General features: G+C 50.4%; 1 protein-coding gene across 11 annotated transcripts in view; it reads right to left on the bottom strand.

Annotated features, from left to right (window-relative positions):
- meis2a (Meis homeobox 2a) overlaps nt 1-19,702 on the bottom strand; it is a 90,780-nt gene that overhangs the window by 13,422 nt on the left and 57,656 nt on the right. For all 11 annotated transcript variants that reach the window (XM_042072735.1, XM_042072734.1, XM_042072731.1 and 8 more), the window contains exon 9: nt 16,299-16,375. In XM_042072735.1, the coding sequence (XP_041928669.1) occupies nt 16,299-16,375 (77 nt within the window). The remainder of the gene's footprint in view (nt 1-16,298; nt 16,376-19,702) is intronic.

The raw sequence follows: 19,702 nt of genomic DNA on the forward strand, positions 1-19,702 counted from the left end.
GTGTGTGTGTGTGTGTGTGTAGGGAGGGGGTCAGTTGAGGACTTTTTTTAAGAAGTAAAGTACCCAGCGTGGTGTGGGGACGGATCACAGGGCTCTGCCCCACTACGCTGTGTGACTCCTGAGCACTGGTGCTTAGCAGGCTCTTGCTATTTACCTGCCACCTCCCCTCTTCATTGTGGCTCCGACTGCACTGCTGTGTGTGTGTGTGTGTTGTGGCAGGGTCGGCCCGTGGTGGCTCAGTGCATTTGGGGGGGGGCTGGCCAGGGTATGTTCTGTGCCTCTGGGAGTGTCAGGGAGAGGAGGGAGGGGGGGAAATGGGGACTCGTGTCCTCTGGTTGTGAGCCGACTGCTCGCCACACCTGGTAACTGGCTCCTGTTGTCAGCATTCCTTTCCCTGACAAATCCTCATGCCAAACCACCCTGCCCTGGAGCACGGCCAAGAGAGAGAGAGAGAGAGAGTGAGAGAGAGCTTCAGCCTATCAGGAGCAGGAACTATGCCAGCCCAGCCAATCGGGAACGGGGTCACTGGTTTGACGAGTTTATGATGAGATAGTTACACATGGTAAGGAGAGAGAGAGAGAGAGAGAGAGAGAGAGAGAGAGAGAGAGAGGCTACAAATGTGTTGTCCCTCAGAACCTGTCATATTGTTCCAGCTGATTCCGTTTTCTTTAGGACCCGTCTGAGTCTTGGAGTTTGTTGTTTGAAAACAAAACTGTAAAAGCGTGGTCTGTGAGCAATTCTGCTTTAGGGCACGGGAGAGTAAGTCTCTGCTTGCCAGTCAAACTCTGTGAACCTAATTTTGTACAGGGAAACTTCACACAACAACAAAAAGTTTCAACATGCTCAACTTTCATCATCCTTTGCCAATACGGATTCTCTGGTTCAAATTAAATCTCATCCCCTTCCACGCTTCCATCTCAGAAAAAAACAACAACCCAAAAAAAAAAAAACAAGTCCAACACAAACTAATTAAATCCTAGTCCGTGGAACGCTCAAAGGAGGAAGCAGCCCCTTGTAGCCAGAGGGTGAGAAGGAGGGGAAAGAATACTAGTGTCCACTTTGACCTAGGAAGTGGACACAGATTAAGCGGTGGGAGGGTGGATTTAATAAAAGCAAACATGGCCCAATTATCACTCCCTAAAAGGGTCACGCGCTGTCTGCCGGCCAATGGCGGCCCTTAATCTGGTGTGGGGTAAACACAGATGCAATCTCCGTGCCGCGCGCCGGTGTCTTGGAGAGACACTGTAGCTATTTAAGCCGGCCACCTGATTGTGCCTATCTGCGGATTTATCATAAACCATCTGAAAAGATCTTTGCGGAGCTACTTAAAAAGAAAGGGGGAGGACACGGAAGAGAAGGAGGAGGAGGAGCGACCTGAGGCTTCCTCAAGCTATTTCTATTGCGTATCTCTCTTCCTCTCTCTCTCTGTCTGTCTCTCTCTCTCTTCCTTAAGTTAAAACAGGAGTCAAGAGACATAAGCCGAGGAGTGAGCATTACCTCACCCCTGTGTTTGATTTAGTGCAGATGGCAGTGGGAGCGGGACAGAGTGGTGTGGTGTGGTGTGGTGTAGCGTGGTGTAGCGTGGTGTAGCGTGGTGTGGTGAGTCACACGGCTGTTTTTGGAGTGGCCATGCCGCAAGGGCCCTGGTGTTCAGGCCTGCCACTGTGTTTACATACCTCCCTTCCCCCAGCACCTCTCCGAGGGGAAAATCTGCTCACCTTCCACGAGCCTCGGCCCACATTTGTTAGGCCTGTTTTTGCCCCCCCCCCCCCCCCCCCTATCTCTCTCTCTTTCACTTTTATTCTTTCTTTTTTTCCGGAGCCTGTCTGTTCTCTTTTAGAACATACTTCTTCTCCTCTTTGTTTCAAAGCTGTTTCCTCCCTCTTGGACTCCAGAAGTAGAAGGAGTCATTAAGACGGGACGGGGAAAATCAGACAAAGAATTATATATTTGTTTTGCAAACTGACACGATTTAACGAGCTTTTAATTAAAATAAATCAATAGCACTGCGGCATTCCTTCTCTGTCTAACTCTCTCTCTCTCTTTCACCCTCTCTCTCTCTTTCACCCTCTCTCTCCTCTCCCTCTCTGCAGTGAAGGCTAAGCTGTGCTTGACTCAGGGTTTAGCACTCTTAGGCATGCGCTGATAGCAGAGAGCTCATTGAAGCCAGGCTGGAATCAGTCAGAGGTCTGGTGCTGTGGCCTATTAAACAACACACACACACACACACACATACTGTGTACCAGCCGAACACAGTGACACAGACCAGAGCAGACCTGTGTGAGCTTAAAAACCCCAGCAGAGCTGTGCTGTGCTGTGCTATGCCAGGCCTGCAGTGGGGCTCCTAAAGACCTCGCTGCCCTCCCTGCTTAATTCCACAGATAACAACAGCAGCAGCAGCAGAGCACCGCAGGCACAGTTGGACTCAGACACCTGTGGCCTGGTCAGGGATACGGGCACTCCCCCCAGTTGGGGGTTAAAAGGGGGGTGGGGTGGGGTGGGGGGGGTTAAAAAAAAAACTCATCACACAGCAGGGAATCCCCCCTTACTGGGGCATCACCCCCACCTTTACCCATCACCATAACCATCACCCACTCCACCAGACCCCCAACCCCAACCTCCAGTCACCCAGCTGCACACCACACCACCCTCTCGCTCCCTGCCTTCCACAACTGAACCCCCCACCACCATCAGGATGGCCAGACCCGACCCCTGTGTGGCAAAGCAGGCTGCTGCTGGATGGAGGTGGTGGTGGTGGTGGGGGCGAGCCCAGCTGTTAACTGTCCGTCAAACACCTCGAGTGGACAGGCAGGCCAGGAAGCCGGCGCTGTCGCGCCTTTGATCCTGGGAGCAGCAGCTGCTGGCTCGCACGGCCCAACTTTGTTCTTCCCGTTCTGCTCGCCACGTTCTGTCCTGCGGCACAAAACAGAATCTGGAGAGCGAGCGAGTGAGTGAGCAAGGGAGAGAGAGAGAGAGAGAGACAAAGAACGAAAGAGAGAGAGGGAGAGAGAGAGAAACCCTGGCGTTTTTCTTCCTGCTACATCAACAAGCTCTGACAACTGCACCGGGGTTTTTCTTGGCCCCGACAAAGCTCTCAGGCATCTCCTTTGACGCTTCTCCCACCCCACCCCCACCCCACCCCACCCCACCGACCCACCCCCACTATCCCCCATCCACCCTCCTCTTGCGCCCTTCTTTAAAAGATATGATAGTTATTGTTCAAATCAGCCTGTCTGTGAATGGAATGGGCCTTAGCCAAGCCTGCCCCAGGCGTCAACACACCTGTGTGAAAGGGCCCTTATTGTAGCAACAGAGCAAGGCTAACCTGCTCCAGCACTACCAGTTCCTTAAAAAAAGCTGTTGTGGGGGAAGAATGTCTCTGTCTCTCTCTCTCTCTCTCTCTCTCTCTCTTTCTCTGTCTCTCTCTCTCTCTCTTTCTCTCTCTCTCTCACTATCTCTCTCTGACGGCACCTAATCTTTCCTCTCATTAATCCCAAGTGCCTCTGTGGGTTGGCACCTCGACGCTGGAATGTTTTCGTTGCTGCTATTTTTTGTTTCTGATGATCACCGGCAGAAGAGGGATTAAGAGAGCTGGTTCACTACCCCGCCCCCCTCCTCCTCTTCCTCCTCCTCCTCCTCTCATCTTCTCTTCTCCTTCTCCCTCCCCCAGCACTCACTGCCTGACTCACCTCCAACCCTTCCTCAGAACAAGAAAGACCCAACTTATTAACGTGCATAGGTGCACACTCGGTATCCACCCGTGGCTATTTAATGCACCAGGAAATAACAGCTGTTTTTTTTTTTGAAGGAGTGCCTTTCAAAACATCCAGTGCATGTCAATCTGGCTCTGAGTCAAGGCTGTCTATATATGACTTGACAGGGGTGATCAACGCTGTAAGGTACACTTATTTCTCAAAAAGCCAGGCCGTCACCCATTTATTTGTTAGTGTATTTGTTTGTTTATTTTGCTCTGTTCTTTCATGTGTATCCAGCTGAAGAGGCGCCTGAACATGATTTGTACACACACACACACACACACACACACACACACACACACACCCATACCCATACAGGTACATATGCAAAGCGTCCTGCTGTGGGTCATACACACACACACACACCCACACACACACAATGCACTGGCTTTGCTCTCTGTTCAATAGCATGTGTGTGTGTGTGTGCTGGGTTGGTTAATGCTTTGGCGGCCCAACAGCGAGGGCACCAGGGGTCGGCGAGACCTCCTGTCATTCAAGCGAGAGCCGCTGCTTGGCCACGGCACCCACAAAACGTCTCCATTATCTGCCTTTTATTGACTCTGCAGGGAGAGCCACAGAAGGAAACAGTGCGAGGGAGAGAAAGACACAGAGACACAAAGAGAGAGAGAGGAGAAAGAGAGAGAGAGAGAGAGAAAGAGAGAATGAGGGCTCCCCTATCCTATCATTACTGCGGGGACCGAGGCGCAGCAGCAACAGCAGTCTGGCCTGCTGAAAATGAGTGGGTGCAGTGGAGAGGTCAGCGGGCCCATTCGGTGGGTCCCCACATCGGCCCCTGCACGCCTCGGCTACCTTTTGTGCGGCGCGGCAGGGAGGGCAGGTATAATCTCCGCTCCCAACCCCCCCAACCCCCCCCGCACCCCCCGCTCCTCTAATCTCCACACGCCATCACGCCATCCAAAACACCGGGGCCTCTCTTCCCTGCGCGCTCCCCTCCTCTGTCTCCTGCTCCTCTTCTTCCTTTCATTTCCCTTCCCACACTCCCCTCTCTCTCCCTCTCACTTTTCCATCTCTCTCTCTCTCTCTCTCCTCCATCAAACCCCCGTAGTCATCGAGTAACAGAATTCCACGACCCCCCCCCCCCCCCCCCACCTCTTTCATTGTCGGGAATCAAACAGGGCGGCTTTGTGGATTACCAGGGGAAACTGATAATGACACGGCGGAGGCGTGATATTTCAAACAAAATTGAGTGTCAATTGACTGCATCGTCTTGGCAGTGGGAGCGACGTAGCCGCTCCCGACACTCCTGCCGCCAGCCAGCCAGACACGAAATAAGTTCAATCTATTTCCTGTGCACCCCCTATCAACCCCCCCCCCCCCCCCCCCCCCCCCCCCCCCCCCCCCGCCCCATCCCCTCTCTCCCTCCCCTGTGATGAGACTATAATGGGCTGCCTTCCATGGAAGGGGGCTGGCAGTGGAGAGGAGAGCCTTCAACCACGGCTCTTATGTAACACAAATACCTCAGATTTGGGAACGGGTTGAGCCCCTCTTTTTCTCTCCAAGGAAAGAGAGGAAACAGTTCACTCTCCTTCCTCCTTTTGATGACCTTATTTTGTTTTGGTTTTGCTTGTAGTCTGTATCTCAATGTGTTTAGCTCAAACTAAATTTGGGGGCAAGGTAGAGGCAAAGCAGTGTGGTGATCTTTATTAAATTGGACGAGACTGACCGAGCTCCTGTTAGCTGGTATCTCCAGGAGCGTGCTGTAAAGAGAGGCCAGACTATAAAACACAGTCTGTCTGTGTGTGTGTGTGTGTGTGTCTGTGTGTGTGTGTGTGTGTGTGTCTGTGTCTGTGTCTGTGTCTGTGTGTGTGTGTGTGAGTGGTGTCTGTGTCTGGATTGAAATGTTTAACCGAAACGCTCTCACTACTATCACTTTGCCGGACTTGCTCTTAAATAATTGATTGGCTACTCTGCCCAGCATTGTAGAAACACACACACACACACACACACACACACACACAAAGAAACACAAACTGCCTACTGTACACAAACACTGCTAACCACCCCACACACAGGCGGTCTGTTTTGGTGGCCTGGACCTAGCAACACAACAGCCCCTAAAAATAGCTGTGTGTGCTGGTGTGTGCGCTGGTGGCACTGACACCACTGAGCTGTGTCCAGCGCCCCTCACACTACCCCCCATCCCTGCTGTCTGCCCACTGCCCCAGGTCAGGCCTGCGCTCTCATACTGGATGTGACAAGGCTCTGGCCGCTCACGGCATCCACTCCACTCACATCCAAGGATGACAAGTTGGCAACTTAGCGTCGCCACTGCCAAACACATTATTTCAACACTAAAGGAACCAGAGAACACTCCTGAGCTATGAGAGAGAGAGGGAGAGAGAGAGAGAGAGAGAGAGAGAGAGAGAGAGAGAGAGAGAGAGAGAGAGTAAGAGGGAGGGTAGTGGGGGGAGGCATGAAAAGAAAGAGTTGCAGAAGCCGTATATCCCCTCTACCTCTTGAGTGACTCCCTCTCCCAATTAGAACTGAACAGCAGCATGCCAATTCATGTCGGAGCAGCACATTGAGGATAACACCGTTCCACTTCACCATTTCCCCCTGCCTTTTACTTTTTTTTTACCATAACAGGTGTTTAGATCTGCATAAAAGCGCTTCACACAACTAGCGGAATTTACTGTGAGGCTTTATTGGGGTGTAGCGTTGTGCTAGAGCAGCTCCCAGTGATATATAAAACGAAAATAACAGAGTAGAACGTCACCAGGGCACAGCCAGGTTTGGTCCTCTCTCTGCCTACACACCCGGAGAAAGGAGCTCACAAATAGGACCCGTGTGAGCCTATGTCTAAACAGAGGCATGTAATAAGCAAATCTACTGCTATACTTAACTAGGCAAATATATCAAAGCAACGACTGCATGTTTTTTTCCCTCTCTTTCTTCAACCCAGCCAAGACCTTGCTAATGAAGGTAGGAGGCAGGAGAGAGGGAATGTGGGAATAATTCCTGCTCTCTTAAGTGCTGATGCCACTGCCTAAGGCTGTAGGTGACTCCAATGATCTTTCTACACACACACACACACACACACACACACATACACACACACACACACACTCTCTCTCTCTCACACATATGCACATTTTAGTGAGTAAAGCAAAAGAATATTAAAAATGAAAACCAATTTGACCTAATAATGCATTGATATTAGTTCACCATTTTACTAGCACATTTTGACACTGGCTTGGTATTGCAAGCACTAATCTTACAGCAATGCAATCCAACAATATGCATCCACACAAACACACCCAAATGAAACCATCACTGCAACAGAGGGAGATAAATATTCATAAGCCTGAATGGGGGAATCCTTGATTATACTGATAGGCAAAGCATTGTTCTCCTCAGCCCTGCTGTGCATAATGATTTTAATATCGAGTGTCTCCCATTGATAACTAACTGTGCCCAGCCAACGCCACCTTGTCGCACCGCGCTGTTTATTTTCTAACTCTCCCCAAATTGCAAATTGGTGTGTTGCTATCCGCGACGGGATTTTTTGGGAGGCGCTCCAGCATCGGGTGGATTGTTGCCCAGCGCCGAGGGACTCGAGGCACGGCGTTCCTGGCGCTAATTCCGCTGGTACCTCATCCATAACTGCCTGAACTCTGGCAAGGCGTACTTAAGTAAACAAAAGCATGTATTGATTTATGGCGTCCTCCATGATGAGGTTATTGGCATGCGCTTCAGACCCATAGGGCAACGGGCGATAAATTAAAGAGAAAGAGAGGGGGGGAAAAGGAAAGAAGGAGAAGAAGAAGGAAAGAAAAACAAGGAAGCGAGGGAGAGAAAAGGGGACGGCAGGTGGGAAAAACTATATTAGGGCTTGTTTTCGGATGTGATTATGAAGTTAAGTGATTGATAGGGAGTAAGAGAGAGGGAGGGAGAGATAGGGAGGGTGGGAAAGGGGGAAAGAGAGAGAGAGAGAGAGAGAGAGAGAGAGAGAGAGAGAGAGAGCGAGAGAGAGAGAGAGAGAGCGTGTCTGGACAGAGTGGGAATGCTGGGATCAGGGTGAGGAGGTTTTACATGGATCAGGCCTGTCAGGAGGAGCCCGTCCCCCTCCAAAGCCCCCCAGGGGCCAGCCACTCACACCTGGTCAGCTCTGCTAAACCACACACACACATGGAATCCTATACACTTCCATACATTCACAAGCATGCATGGCTGCACACATGCCTAGCGTACCCTTCCCTGTGGGCAAACTCAGCAGCAATCCATCCACACCTCAAACAGAGAGACTAATTATATAAAGTCTTATCTGTAAGGTTGTCTCTGGAGTCTACCTCTTTCTCTCTCTCTCTCTCTCTCTCTCTCTCTCTCTCTCTCTCTCTCTTCTTTCACTCTCTCTTTTCATTTCTCTCTTCCTCCATCTCCTTCACTCTGTTCTCTGTTCACCATGTGCATTTGAAGCGTCAGCAGAAAGGAGCGACCCACACACACACACCCCTCTCCCTCCTCCTCTCCCTCACTCCATCTCCCTCTCTTCCCATCTCTCTTTCTCTCCTCCCTCTCCTCCCACACTGTGGGCTTTATTTCACTAATGTGGGCTGTATTTACCCCATGCTTGGCTGGCGAGGAGGACCAGATATATGGCTCTCTATAAATAACGTCAGGAATGGAAAGAGCCAATTGATCTGTCTCAGACCCGCGCCGTCAGTATTAATGCCAGAGCGAGAGCAACAGGAAGCCGTGGACCTGACAACCACCCCCCCACCCCCCACACACACACACACACACACACACCAAAGCCACCCATCTTCACCCAAGTCACGCAAGCACAAGCATGACCCTGCAACACAACATGGAAATGGTGTCTGTGTGTTTGTGTGTGAGAGAGAAACAGAATGTGTGTGGGTAAGTAGAATTAAGATCCTTTTAAAAGAAACCGATTGCTGCTATAAGCCATGTACCCAAGCTTACGGACATCCGCTTACAAACAAAAAATCTCAACAACAGCCATTTAAGGGCAATTCCTAATTCAAAGAGTGATGTGTTGTGGTACTTATTGAGGCTAAATTATGTGCAAATAACTACTCTTTGGGTGCCTCCAAGGGAACAGAAAATGTTGCGCTTTAGTGTCCCATATCAAAGCCAATATTCCTGCACTCACAGCTGCATGGAGGGAGGGAGGGAGGGAGTGAGGAAGAGAGAGGGAGAGAGAAAGAGAGAGAGTGTGTGTGAGAGAGAGAGAGCACCATTCCTTCCCATGAGCACTAAAGTCAAATGGAAGCCCATAAACAGAGCCTTGACTGTATAGACTTTACATTTTATCTTTAAGCAGTTTTCTCTTTTATGGGCGACAGTCTCCTCTATCTCATGGTCATGAAGAGGAGAGAGAGAGAGAGAGAGAGAGGAAGAGAGATAGAGAGAGAGCAAGAGGAGGACACAAAGAGCAAGGGAGAGATGGATGGAGAAAAGCAGTGAGGACAAACGATGGGAGAGTGAAAGAGAGAGAGAAAGAGAGAGAGAGAGAGAAAGAAAGAGAGAGAGAGAGGATGAGAGAAAGAGTGAGGGAGAGCATCGGGTCACAAATCTCTGCGCTATTCCAGTACGTGACATCTTCGCTCGTTTGCGGCTGCTCATTAACAAACAATACTGCTGTGAAATTGGTTTAATGACAAAGTAATAAAATTGCTATTCTGCTCACAGATGGCCAGAGGCACTGAGAGCTTCGGCAAGACTCACTCGGGGTGCCAGAGCGCATTAAGCTGCTTATTCATGAAAACTGCATCCCTCCTTCTCTGCCTTTTTTCTTCTTTACTCTCTCTCTCTCTCCCCCACCCCATCTTCCTTCTCTCTCTCCCCCACCCCATCTTCCTTAAACTATACCTGCAAATGAAATAAATTAACCTACTTATTTCCCCTTGTGTTCTCCTTCCACCCCTCCTCTCCTCCTCCTCCTCTACCTCTTCCCTTTCTCTCTCATCCCACTCTCCCTCACTCATTCTCTCCCTCACACACTATTCACTTTCCCATCTCTACCCTCTGCACCCCACCCCCCCCCCCCCCCACCCAAAAAAAAAAAAAATTACCATCTTCAAATAAAACAAGGAGCGCACCCACACATACGGCGCTCACTTTCATTTGAAGCACGAAAGCCTCGTTATAAAACGACCCGCCAATAAAACCAGGCCATTGAGGGATAAAAAAGGGGAAGGGGGAGCCAAACGCAGTGGAGGAGTACAAAGACCCCCCCCCTCTCCCTCCCCCTGCTTTACCTCCTCCTCCTCCTCCTCTTCAAATCGCTTTCACTCACCCCTCCATTGGCCCATGCTGATTTCTCTGCCTGTGCTGTGATGGGGTAGCACTGAGTGAGGGAGACAGTGCTACAGGGAGAGGGTCTGATCTGCCTCATTGTTCATGTGGTGCCAGTTGGTGCTGGTCACCTGGCCGTTTCCAGGACCGCCAACCTGGCGGCACCGTAGCTGCCATTTCACCGCGAGGCGGGCGGTGGGATGGGGTGGGTTGAGGGAGAGACCCTGCTGAGGGCATGAAGGCTATGGGTCCACTGTTGCCAGGATGCCACCCAACCTGCCAACCAACCCCCGGATACAGCCTCTTAACAGGTGGGCAGGAGAGCTGTTAAAGCCACTCAGGCATTCATGCGCAGGCACTGCCTGGCACCGCCTGGCACCGACCCTGGCACAGGCTGCACCCATGCCACAGCGAGGCATGTGTGATTTACTGCGGCCTGAGGATGGGAGGCCTCTGATTGGTCCGGCCACTGCATGGATGGGTAGACCCGTCACATGTGATATATCACCCGCATATCCCCCATATCCAAATATCGTGATACTTCAATACACTCCTTTATGAGGGCTTTGGAGATGAAGCCAAGCGTGGGTGTCTGCTCTGATAAAAATAAAACAAAGACAGCGTGTGTAAATATGTGTTTTCCATTGCGTACGGCCAACCGATTATCATAGTGGCACTAGGAGCAAAGACAGATGAGGTATAGTAAGAGATGCCTGAAAATGTTGAGGGCTGAAGGTGTGTGTGTGTGTGTGTGTGTGTGTGTGTGTGTGTATGTGAGTGTGTACAGTATGCATTTATATGTATATTTGTGTGTAATGACGGGGATGAAGCAGACACACGGGATGTGACAACAGAGGCAATTCTGCTAATTAAGTGCCAATTAGCGGTCCCTAAATGACAGGGAGCGCGGTGGCCTTTCTGGCAGTGGCCAGGCTCACGGTGCGCCCCCTCCTCGGGCAGCGCGGCATCCTCCGCCTCCTCCTCTGCTCTCGCTCGCTGTATATTTAGAAAGCAGAGGGCACAAAATGGTCGTCCGCGGGACTCCCAGGTGGCTTCCAAAAAAAGGCCTGACATTTTCCATCTGGGTCAAAGTTAAACAGATAACCAGCAACTTCAGTCAACTAGCCTGTCGATGTGTGAGCATGTGTGTCGATGTGTAAGCATGTGTGTGTGTGTGTGTGTGTGTGTGTTTGAGATTAAGAGAGAAAAAGGGAGTATTGGGTGCAAAGAGGGGGCCTCAACTTAAATGCCTCTTGTGTAAAAAATTCCCATGCTCTGATCAGGATAGAGTGTTAAAACAAGAAAAAGAACACCACCACTGCAGGCCAATTTAAACTTTTTTGGTGCATTACATTTGGAAAATATTAGTTATTATTTTGCATTTCATAACGGCTGCTCGTGCCAGGCTGGAGGGTCATAAAAAATCATGAAAAATCATAAAAACGGCTTTGCTCTTGCGTGCCTATTCGGGGCTGCTTCAGAGAGAGGGGGGAAAATGAGACATCTAGAGAAAGAATGAACGAACGAATGAACGGATGGAGGAAAAACTGCCTTCAGTTTTTAGTTGTCGTGCCTGACACCATTCATAGACAAACGTCTTCGCTCATAAGACGGCCGTATGAAGTGTGTGTTCTACTGTGCCAAGGCAGGCCTCCATGGGGAGAGTTCTGAGACAAAGAACAGAAGTATGAAGATAGAAAGAGAGAGTGATAGAGAGAGGGACAGAGAGAGAGAGAGAGAGGGAGAGATGTTATCTGTGAGGACACCGCGGGGAGACCTTAACGGGGTCAGGGAGCTAGTCTGACTGTGTGGCTTTCAAACCCGCACAGTGAGCATGGGGGAGATGGAGTGAAAAAAACAGCAACAAAAACAAGCGAGTGGCTCCCTTCCCTCGATGGAGGTGAGTACCAATGGGAGGAGCCTCTCTCAGAGATGAGGGTGAATCACGGAGAGAGAGAGGAAAAAAGAGAGGGAGAGCGCAGCCGACGCATCGGTCACATCGAAACCGTCTGTCCCTCCCTCACGTGAACACGACGTCACCACGAGGCCAAAGGTCGGCCGTCTCTTAATAAGTCACCCATTGGCCTCTGGGCTCGCCGCTAATGAGGGGCCGTGCGTCTTTGTTCCTCGACACACGAGAGAGAGAGAGAGAGAGAGAGATACGGAGGAGACGGGCGGCGGCAGGGGCAGCGGGGGCGGAGGGTTAAAAATAGGCCGCGTGGCTCCGTGCCCGCTCTATTGTTGTTTGGTGAATCTGCCGTGGCACTGGCGCTCCTCATGCCTCCCGTGGCATGGATATGGCCTGATGCCCGCTGCCCACACACACACGCACACACACACACACACGACACAGGAGTGCAACGAGGGCGCGAGTGGGGGGGGGGGGGGTAATTTCCTTCCTTTTTTTAGCTGTCGCTTTTTTCTCTCTCTCTTTTTTTTCGACCTCTCTGCCCGTCTGTCAGCGGGCTCATCTTTCAGTCAAAGCAGCTGATCTGTGCCAAGCTGGGGCGTAGCGAGGGATGGGACAGACAGAGCGGTAGATAGAGAGAGAGAGGATGAAGAGACAGAGAGATGTAGAGAGAGAGAGAGAGAGTGAGAGAGAGAGAGAGGGCTAAGTGGCAGCAGCAGAGAGTGTGTTTATGCTGGTAAGCACGGCCGCGTCATGCTGAGCCTGATGCTGAGACATGAAAGGATGCGGTCAGGCCCCATTTAGCCCAGACTGATAGAATAACACACAGTGCTCAAAGAATGACAACTGCTGCTGGATCCTGCTCGCTCTCTCTATCTCTCTCTCTCTCTCTCTTTCCCTCTCTCTCTTTCTCTCTCTCTCTCTCTTTCTCTGACTCTCTCTCTTTCTCTGTCTCTCTTCTCTTACCTGAGTGCCTTCCCCCTTTAAGGCAAACAATCCCCTACCTAGTGGGGTTCCATTGCCTGCCTATCAGGAACTGCACTTTGGGAAATATGACACTGCATTGATGGCTAGGTGTGTGTGTGTGTGTGTGTGTGTGTGTGTGTGTGTGTGTGTGTGTGTGTGTGTGTGTGTGTGTGTGTAGATAGGCAGCAGTGAGGGCGAAATCCTCGCCCTAAGCACTGTTACTGTGCATACACTATTTCCAGCGACTGAGAGGACCATGCTGGTGTCAGCCATTACAATGACACATGCTCAGCTGCTGTTAACGGCCCCTCCCTTGTGCGTAATACTAGCGGTGGGGTGTACTTTAACCTGCCTTTCTATCTCTCACTCCAACGCCCTCCCACACTCAATTCAATTCAGTTTAATTCCATTCAATTTGCACTGATGGCATGACTATGCAAAGGGAAGTGGAAATGTACATATCATCAAAATAGACACAATACTGTACAGAATGCAAGTATATGTGTGTGGTTAAAACACATACACACACACACACATACATACACACACACACACACACACACACACACACACACACACGCACACTGTCCCTGTGTGTCTCTGTATGGTCAGACACAGGTGGGGCCGTGCTTACATGCATTAGGACGCATTAACAGAGGGAACAGTGGTCCGGGTGCAGCGGTGCGCGTCCTCCACGCTTGGGGAGCTCAGGGAGGCAGGCGATCTGGGGTGGGCACAGCTGGAGGCAGGTGAGGGGGCAGGTACGGGGGCTCTGGGCTAAGGTGGGGCAGAGTGGGCAGCGTGGTGAGCGGAGGGGGGGGGGGGGGGAGTGGCGGAGGGCAGGGAGGGAGATGCGCCGTCTATTGACACTCGCACAGAGCACCCTTGTGCCCTCCTCCGAGCGCGATTGTGCCGGCAGACAAAGCTGTGATTCAGCACATCCTCCCCCGAGGGAAAGCTGGAAACCGAACACGACGGCCTGCCCTCTCCCCTCCCTCTCTCTCTCTCTCTTGCTCCCTCTCTCACTACCATTCCCCAACCAACCCTCTTCTGCCTCTCTCTGTATCTCTCTCTCTCTCTCTCTCTCTCTCTCTCTCTCTCGCTCTCTCTCTCGCTCTCTCTCTCTGTCGCGGGCCAGTAACCCGCCAGTGCCCCGAATCAAAGGGAAGCAGCACACAATGCCTCAGCAAGGCAGGAATTCAAGGGCCTTTTTTGGCCCGTCAACAGGAATTTCATATGGCAGGAGTCTGTCATGTCCTGGGTCGGGGAGCTGCATGCTTCTCTCTCCACAGCCTCCCCTCATAGGAGAAGAAGACACCAGAAAGAGAGAGGGAGAGAGAGAAAGAAAGAAAGAAAGAAAGAGAAGGGGGGGGGGGGCTGTATGAACAAAGGCACATTTAACTCACCGTCCTGCCTGGTTATGAGGAGGAGAGGGAAAAAAGAGCACAAGAAAAAAGACGGCAGCATCCTGTCCCAGGCTCATCTTTCCAGCAGTGTAACACCCAACAGACCCTCCACTCACCCCCACCCCCCCCACCCCACCCTCCCCTGCACCGCCCAGCGCTGCTCTGCTCCGCAGGCCTACAGCTAAGCTAAGAGCTTTTCTAATGACTTCATTTGTGAAATGAGATTCATGAAGCTGTAATGAGCAGAGTGTGACGTCTAACAGCTCTCTCTCTCTCTCCCCTCCTTCCCTTAGCCCTCTCTCTATCCCTCCCTTTCTCTCTCCATCTCTCTCTCTCTCTCTCTCTCCAGGAGACCAGGCATGGAGGGCTCTATCCCGGCTCTTCCCGGGCGCGCGCCACGCGGCTACACGTCGCGTCTCTCGTGGCCGGGGCCTGGTGATTTCACGGCTTGCCAGCGCGCCGCCGTGTCCCTCTTGTCTCTCATTCCTCCCCAGGTTAGCCGCCTGGTTCTGCATTAATCACCATGACACAGGCAAGGCAACTCAATTTTCTGCTCCTGTAGGTAAGGTGCGTGGCGGAGACCGAGAGAGAGCGAGCGAGCGAGAGAGAGAGAGGCGGCGGCGGTGGCGAGAGGCATGAAACAGCCAAGCGGGGGCTAATCTTTGGTTACCGCTATAATTGAAATGCTATCCACACTGTAGGGTGCATTAAAGGCTGATAACGGCGGTTCCTGTGGCCAATTTAAGTAGCTTGACTTCCCTTGGAAGCAAAAAAATAAATAAAAAAATGCCTGACAGATAAGGCCGACAAACCAGGCTAATTCTCCAGGCATGTTTCTCATTGTGATCCAGGGAGAAAAAAATGGAAGGAGGGCGGACGGAAAAAATGAATCGCAGAACCAAAAAATCAATTGACCCTCGGGTGGCTCGTCAGGCTGGGAGCCTGATAAACCTAAGAGCTTCATTAATGTAGGCCTGCCTGTGTCCAACAGATAGAGCACTTTGTAAATGAACCCGCTTTGATAAATATATTAAGGGGAAAGCTGCGAATAAAAGCCAGAGACTTCTCATTTGTAAATAGAACCCCCGCTACATGGAATTAGAATGATAAAATGGGGTGCCATGTAATTAAGTTTGTGTAAGACCTGAAATCCGTGCAAATACCTTCCCGGAATTTTGAAAAGAAGCTGTCAGTTCAATTAATCTCAACATCACCCCAAGAATGTGGCGAACAAAATGAAGGCGCCCGATAAAACCTGGGCTAGTATTTTGATAAGTAATTCCTGTATCATTTCCTTGCTTCTGTGATCATTTTATTTAATCCACCACCCCCAGTTATGTGCTAAGCCATCTACAAAGGGACGGCTGGCCAGGGCACTGAAGTCCTAATCCACCTTATAGCATGTGTAAAATGGGGAGGGGCGGAGGTGGGAGGGGGTGGTAGGCTGGGGTGTGTGTGTGTGTGTGTGTGTGTGGTGCATGTAGTGTGTGTGTGTGTGATGCCTGGATGAAGGACAGGGGGAGGGGAGTGGGAGGGAGGAGGTGTGTGTGTGTATGTGAGAGAGCATGTGTGTGTGAGGTGGGGTGGGTCTGTGTAAGATCTCCCCCTTTCCTTACCCCTTTTAAATAACATATCAAAGTGAATAAATGTATATGAAACAGATGCCAAGCAAGGCTCGCTGCTAAACACTTCCCTGATAAAGCGCTCACATCCTGATCGTTCCCATTCTGTACTCCCCCTAGTCCGAGGTGTGTGTGTGTGTGTGTGTGTGTGTGTGTGTGTGTGTGTGTGTGTGTGTGTGTGTGTGTGTGTGTGCACAGGGTGTAAATAAACACTTTTCACACTTTGTGAGCATTACCCATCCTTTGGCTGCTTGGGAGGAGGTGAGCAAAAGGCTTTTGGAAATGCAAGGCGCACGCAGCTTTGGCTGGCGACAGAGAGATAGGGACAGTGGAGGAGCAGAGGCTTGACTCGACTCACCAGTTGTTTACTTGTAAGATGGTGAGGCCTGTGTCTTGGGCTAGCTGCTTTTTCTGTTCTTCTGAGGGGTACGGGTGCTGCGGGGAGAGGAGCAAAACAGAGCGATGATTAAGAGATGATAAACGCAAACAAACAAACAAAGCATGCAGAGACTGGCACGTAAACACGTAAACATGTAAACACATAAATACGTAAACATGGTGAAGTACAGCGTATGGGGGGTAATGACATACAGGAAAGGTTGTGGAAGACGGTCGATATTGCAATAGCGCTAGTTTAGCCTTTTCACACAATGCAGATTTTTATTTTATAGCTTACTGTGGGAATGGAGAACATGCTTACTCATGACCTCCATCCCACAGAGAGAGGGAGAGAGAGAGATAGAGGGAGAGAAAAGGAGGGAGGGAGGGAGGGAGAGAGAGAAAGTGCATGTGTGTATGCATGTGTGATAGACAGAGAGGCAGTCAGTGAGGCCTCTACAGGGTAGTAAAACGAGTTTGTCTCACAAAAGCACATCCAGCAATCCCCTAAGCACACACTCAAATGCACACAAACACACACACATACACACACACCAACATGCGCACACACATACGCACACACATACACAGCCAGTACATTTCCAACATGGCATGCTTCTTTTCTTGCCAGCAAATTCCCTGAATGTGTTCAGCAACTGGCAGAGCGAGAGAAGATAACTCTTCTCCTCCTCAACATCTGAGTAACAAATACACAGGGACTGACCCCCCCCCCCCCCCCCCCCCATCCCATCCCTGGTGCCTTATTCCTAGCCACAGCTGGCCGGAGCACCACAGGAAGACATTTCTCTCAAAGGTCCCTCGTCGCCAGGAGTTATACCTGAAAATGTAATTCCCCGACCGGAGACACAATGATACTATTTGTGTCAGCTTCAATATGCCAGCCATGACATGATATAAATGGCAGGCCTTGGACTTATTCTCCCCTTGTCTGCCTGCCTGCCTGCCTGCCACGGAGCATGACAAAACAAGCGTGATCGCCAGTGACAGATGTCTTTAAGAGCGAGATTAGGAGTCGACTCGCGCCCTTAACGAAAACAAACGAGATGCTATGCTTTTTTTTCTCTCTCTCTCCCTCCTTCTTTTCATTTTGCACGAGCGCACACACGTACACAAACACACACAGGCGCACATGCGTGTGCATACACACACACACGCACACACATAAACACCTCCACAAAGATTTATTTCAGAGGCAATACACTAATCCTAGCCAATTTTAACAGAAGGTCACACTCAAACACCATGTCATTGCCTGGCCCACCACATAAACAGATATTTGTGTGCCTGTATACATGTACGTGTCTGTGCGTGTATGTGTGTGTGTGTTGGAAATAAATAAATGAATCAGCCACTCCCTCTGATGGATCTTTAATCCAGCCTATAAATAAACTCATTATGGGATGTGGGTAAACTGTTTTATGAAGGCGGTGTGGTGGGTATTAAATATAAGGCCCGACTCACTGTGGAGAAAATGACATGTTCAGGTACTGTTGACTCAATGCCCCCAGTTTAATTAAAGACAAGGGGAAAAAACAGGTCAAGGAATGCACTAAATTAACAACAAAACAAGCGACTAGTTGGAAAAATATTGAACTCTGGCCATGGGAAGGGGATTAATCAGATTTCTTCTTGTGTTTGCTGTGGCTTTTAATATGCTAAAATCATTAACAAAGAAAGATGATAACGCTTACATAGAAATGCATTTTTTGATTGCTAAGTGCTGACATTTCTTTGGCCTCAGTAAAGGGCCTCGGCTTTTTTCCCTTCTCCTCTTTGCTCTTTCTTCTGCGGGTGCCTGTACATGCCTGTGTGTGTGTGTGTGTGTGTGTGTGTGTGTGTGTGTGTGTGTGTGTGTGTGTGTGTGTGTACGTGTACATGTGTACGTGTACGTGTGTTTGTGTGTGTGCGTGTGTGCGCGTTTGTGTATTACACTGTGAATCTGTATGTGTGTGTGTATTACACTGTGAATCTGTATGTGTGTGTGTATTACACTGTGAATCTGTATGTGTGTGTGTATTACACTGTGAATCTGTATGTATGTGTGTATTACACTGTGAATCTGTATGTGTATGTGTGTGTGTGTATGTGTATGTGTGTGTGTATTACACTGTGAATGTGTATGTGTGTGTGCGCACGCGCGCACTTGAGTGAGTGTCTTTTTTCTTTTTTGTCTTTTCATCCCTGGACAACAACACATAATGGGAGTTTTTTCCCTCTTTTCCTCCTCCTAACCTCACCACCTCCACCACCTCCACCACCTCCACCTCCTCCACCTCCTCTCCCCACCCTGCAATCTACACCCCCACCCCAAAGCTCCACCTCCAGCCTCTCAGCTTCTTGGCTTTTCACATTAGCAATGACCTCCCCAGCCATGCTGCTTAAAAAACAACAACCATATTTTCAGCAGTAGTAGAGGTGTGCTTTGGTGTGTGTGTGTGTGTGTGTGTGTGTGTGTGTGTGTGTGTGTGTGTGTGTGTGTGTGTGTGTGTGTGTGTGTGTGTGTGTATGTGTGTGTGTGTGTGTGATGGGGGGGTAGTTGCAGAAACAGGAGAGCCAGGACCAGACTGGAGATGGGGGAGTTAGTCATTTACATTGTATTAAGGCTTCTTGGAGGCCACGCGGGCCCCACTGGTGCTCATCAATCTCCGGGTGTCAGGCGCGGGCCCCGGCGCAGAGGCACAGGCCCGCTGATAAATACAGCGGCCGGCGGCGAGGCTTGTCCACCGCCGGCTGCAAAATGGATGGGCTGAACAAACAAGAAAGATGTCTCATCAAGGAGAGTGAGGACGTAAAAGAGAGAAAAAAAAAGATGGAGAGATAGAGAGAGGGAGTGCGAGAGAAAGGGAGGGGTGGAAGAAAGGAGGAGAAAAAAAGACCTGAGTAAGGAGATTTTCCCCCTGACCACAGACATGATACTAAAAAAGAAAAAAAAAATCCTATTTCATTCTGCTAGGCTTCCATCAGCTTTCTCGGTGCACGTTACAGTAAACTCGCCCCCATCTTTCTTATATCCCTCCATCTCTCCTTCACTCTCCCTCTCTCCCTCTCTCTCTCTCTCTGTCATTCTTTCTCTCCCCCACTCCTTCTGTTTCACCCTCTCCCATTCCCTCTTTTATTGCAGGGACTGTGGGCCACCCACACTTTGCACTGATGCCTGGCTTAAGCACCGCTCTGAAATTGCAGCCACAAAATGGAAAGCTCTGCGGTTGGGATGGTGGGCTGGGTGTGTGTGTGTGTGTGTGTGTGTGTGTGTGTGTGTGTGTGTGTGTGTGTGTGTGTGTGTGTGTGTCTGTGTGTGTGTGAGGTCGGGGGTGGCTGTGGGAGTGCACCAACATAGTGGCCAAACAGCATCAGTGAGCACAA

Source organism: Alosa sapidissima, chromosome 19, assembly GCF_018492685.1.
Source record: "Alosa sapidissima isolate fAloSap1 chromosome 19, fAloSap1.pri, whole genome shotgun sequence".
NCBI lineage: Eukaryota > Metazoa > Chordata > Actinopteri > Clupeiformes > Clupeidae > Alosa > Alosa sapidissima.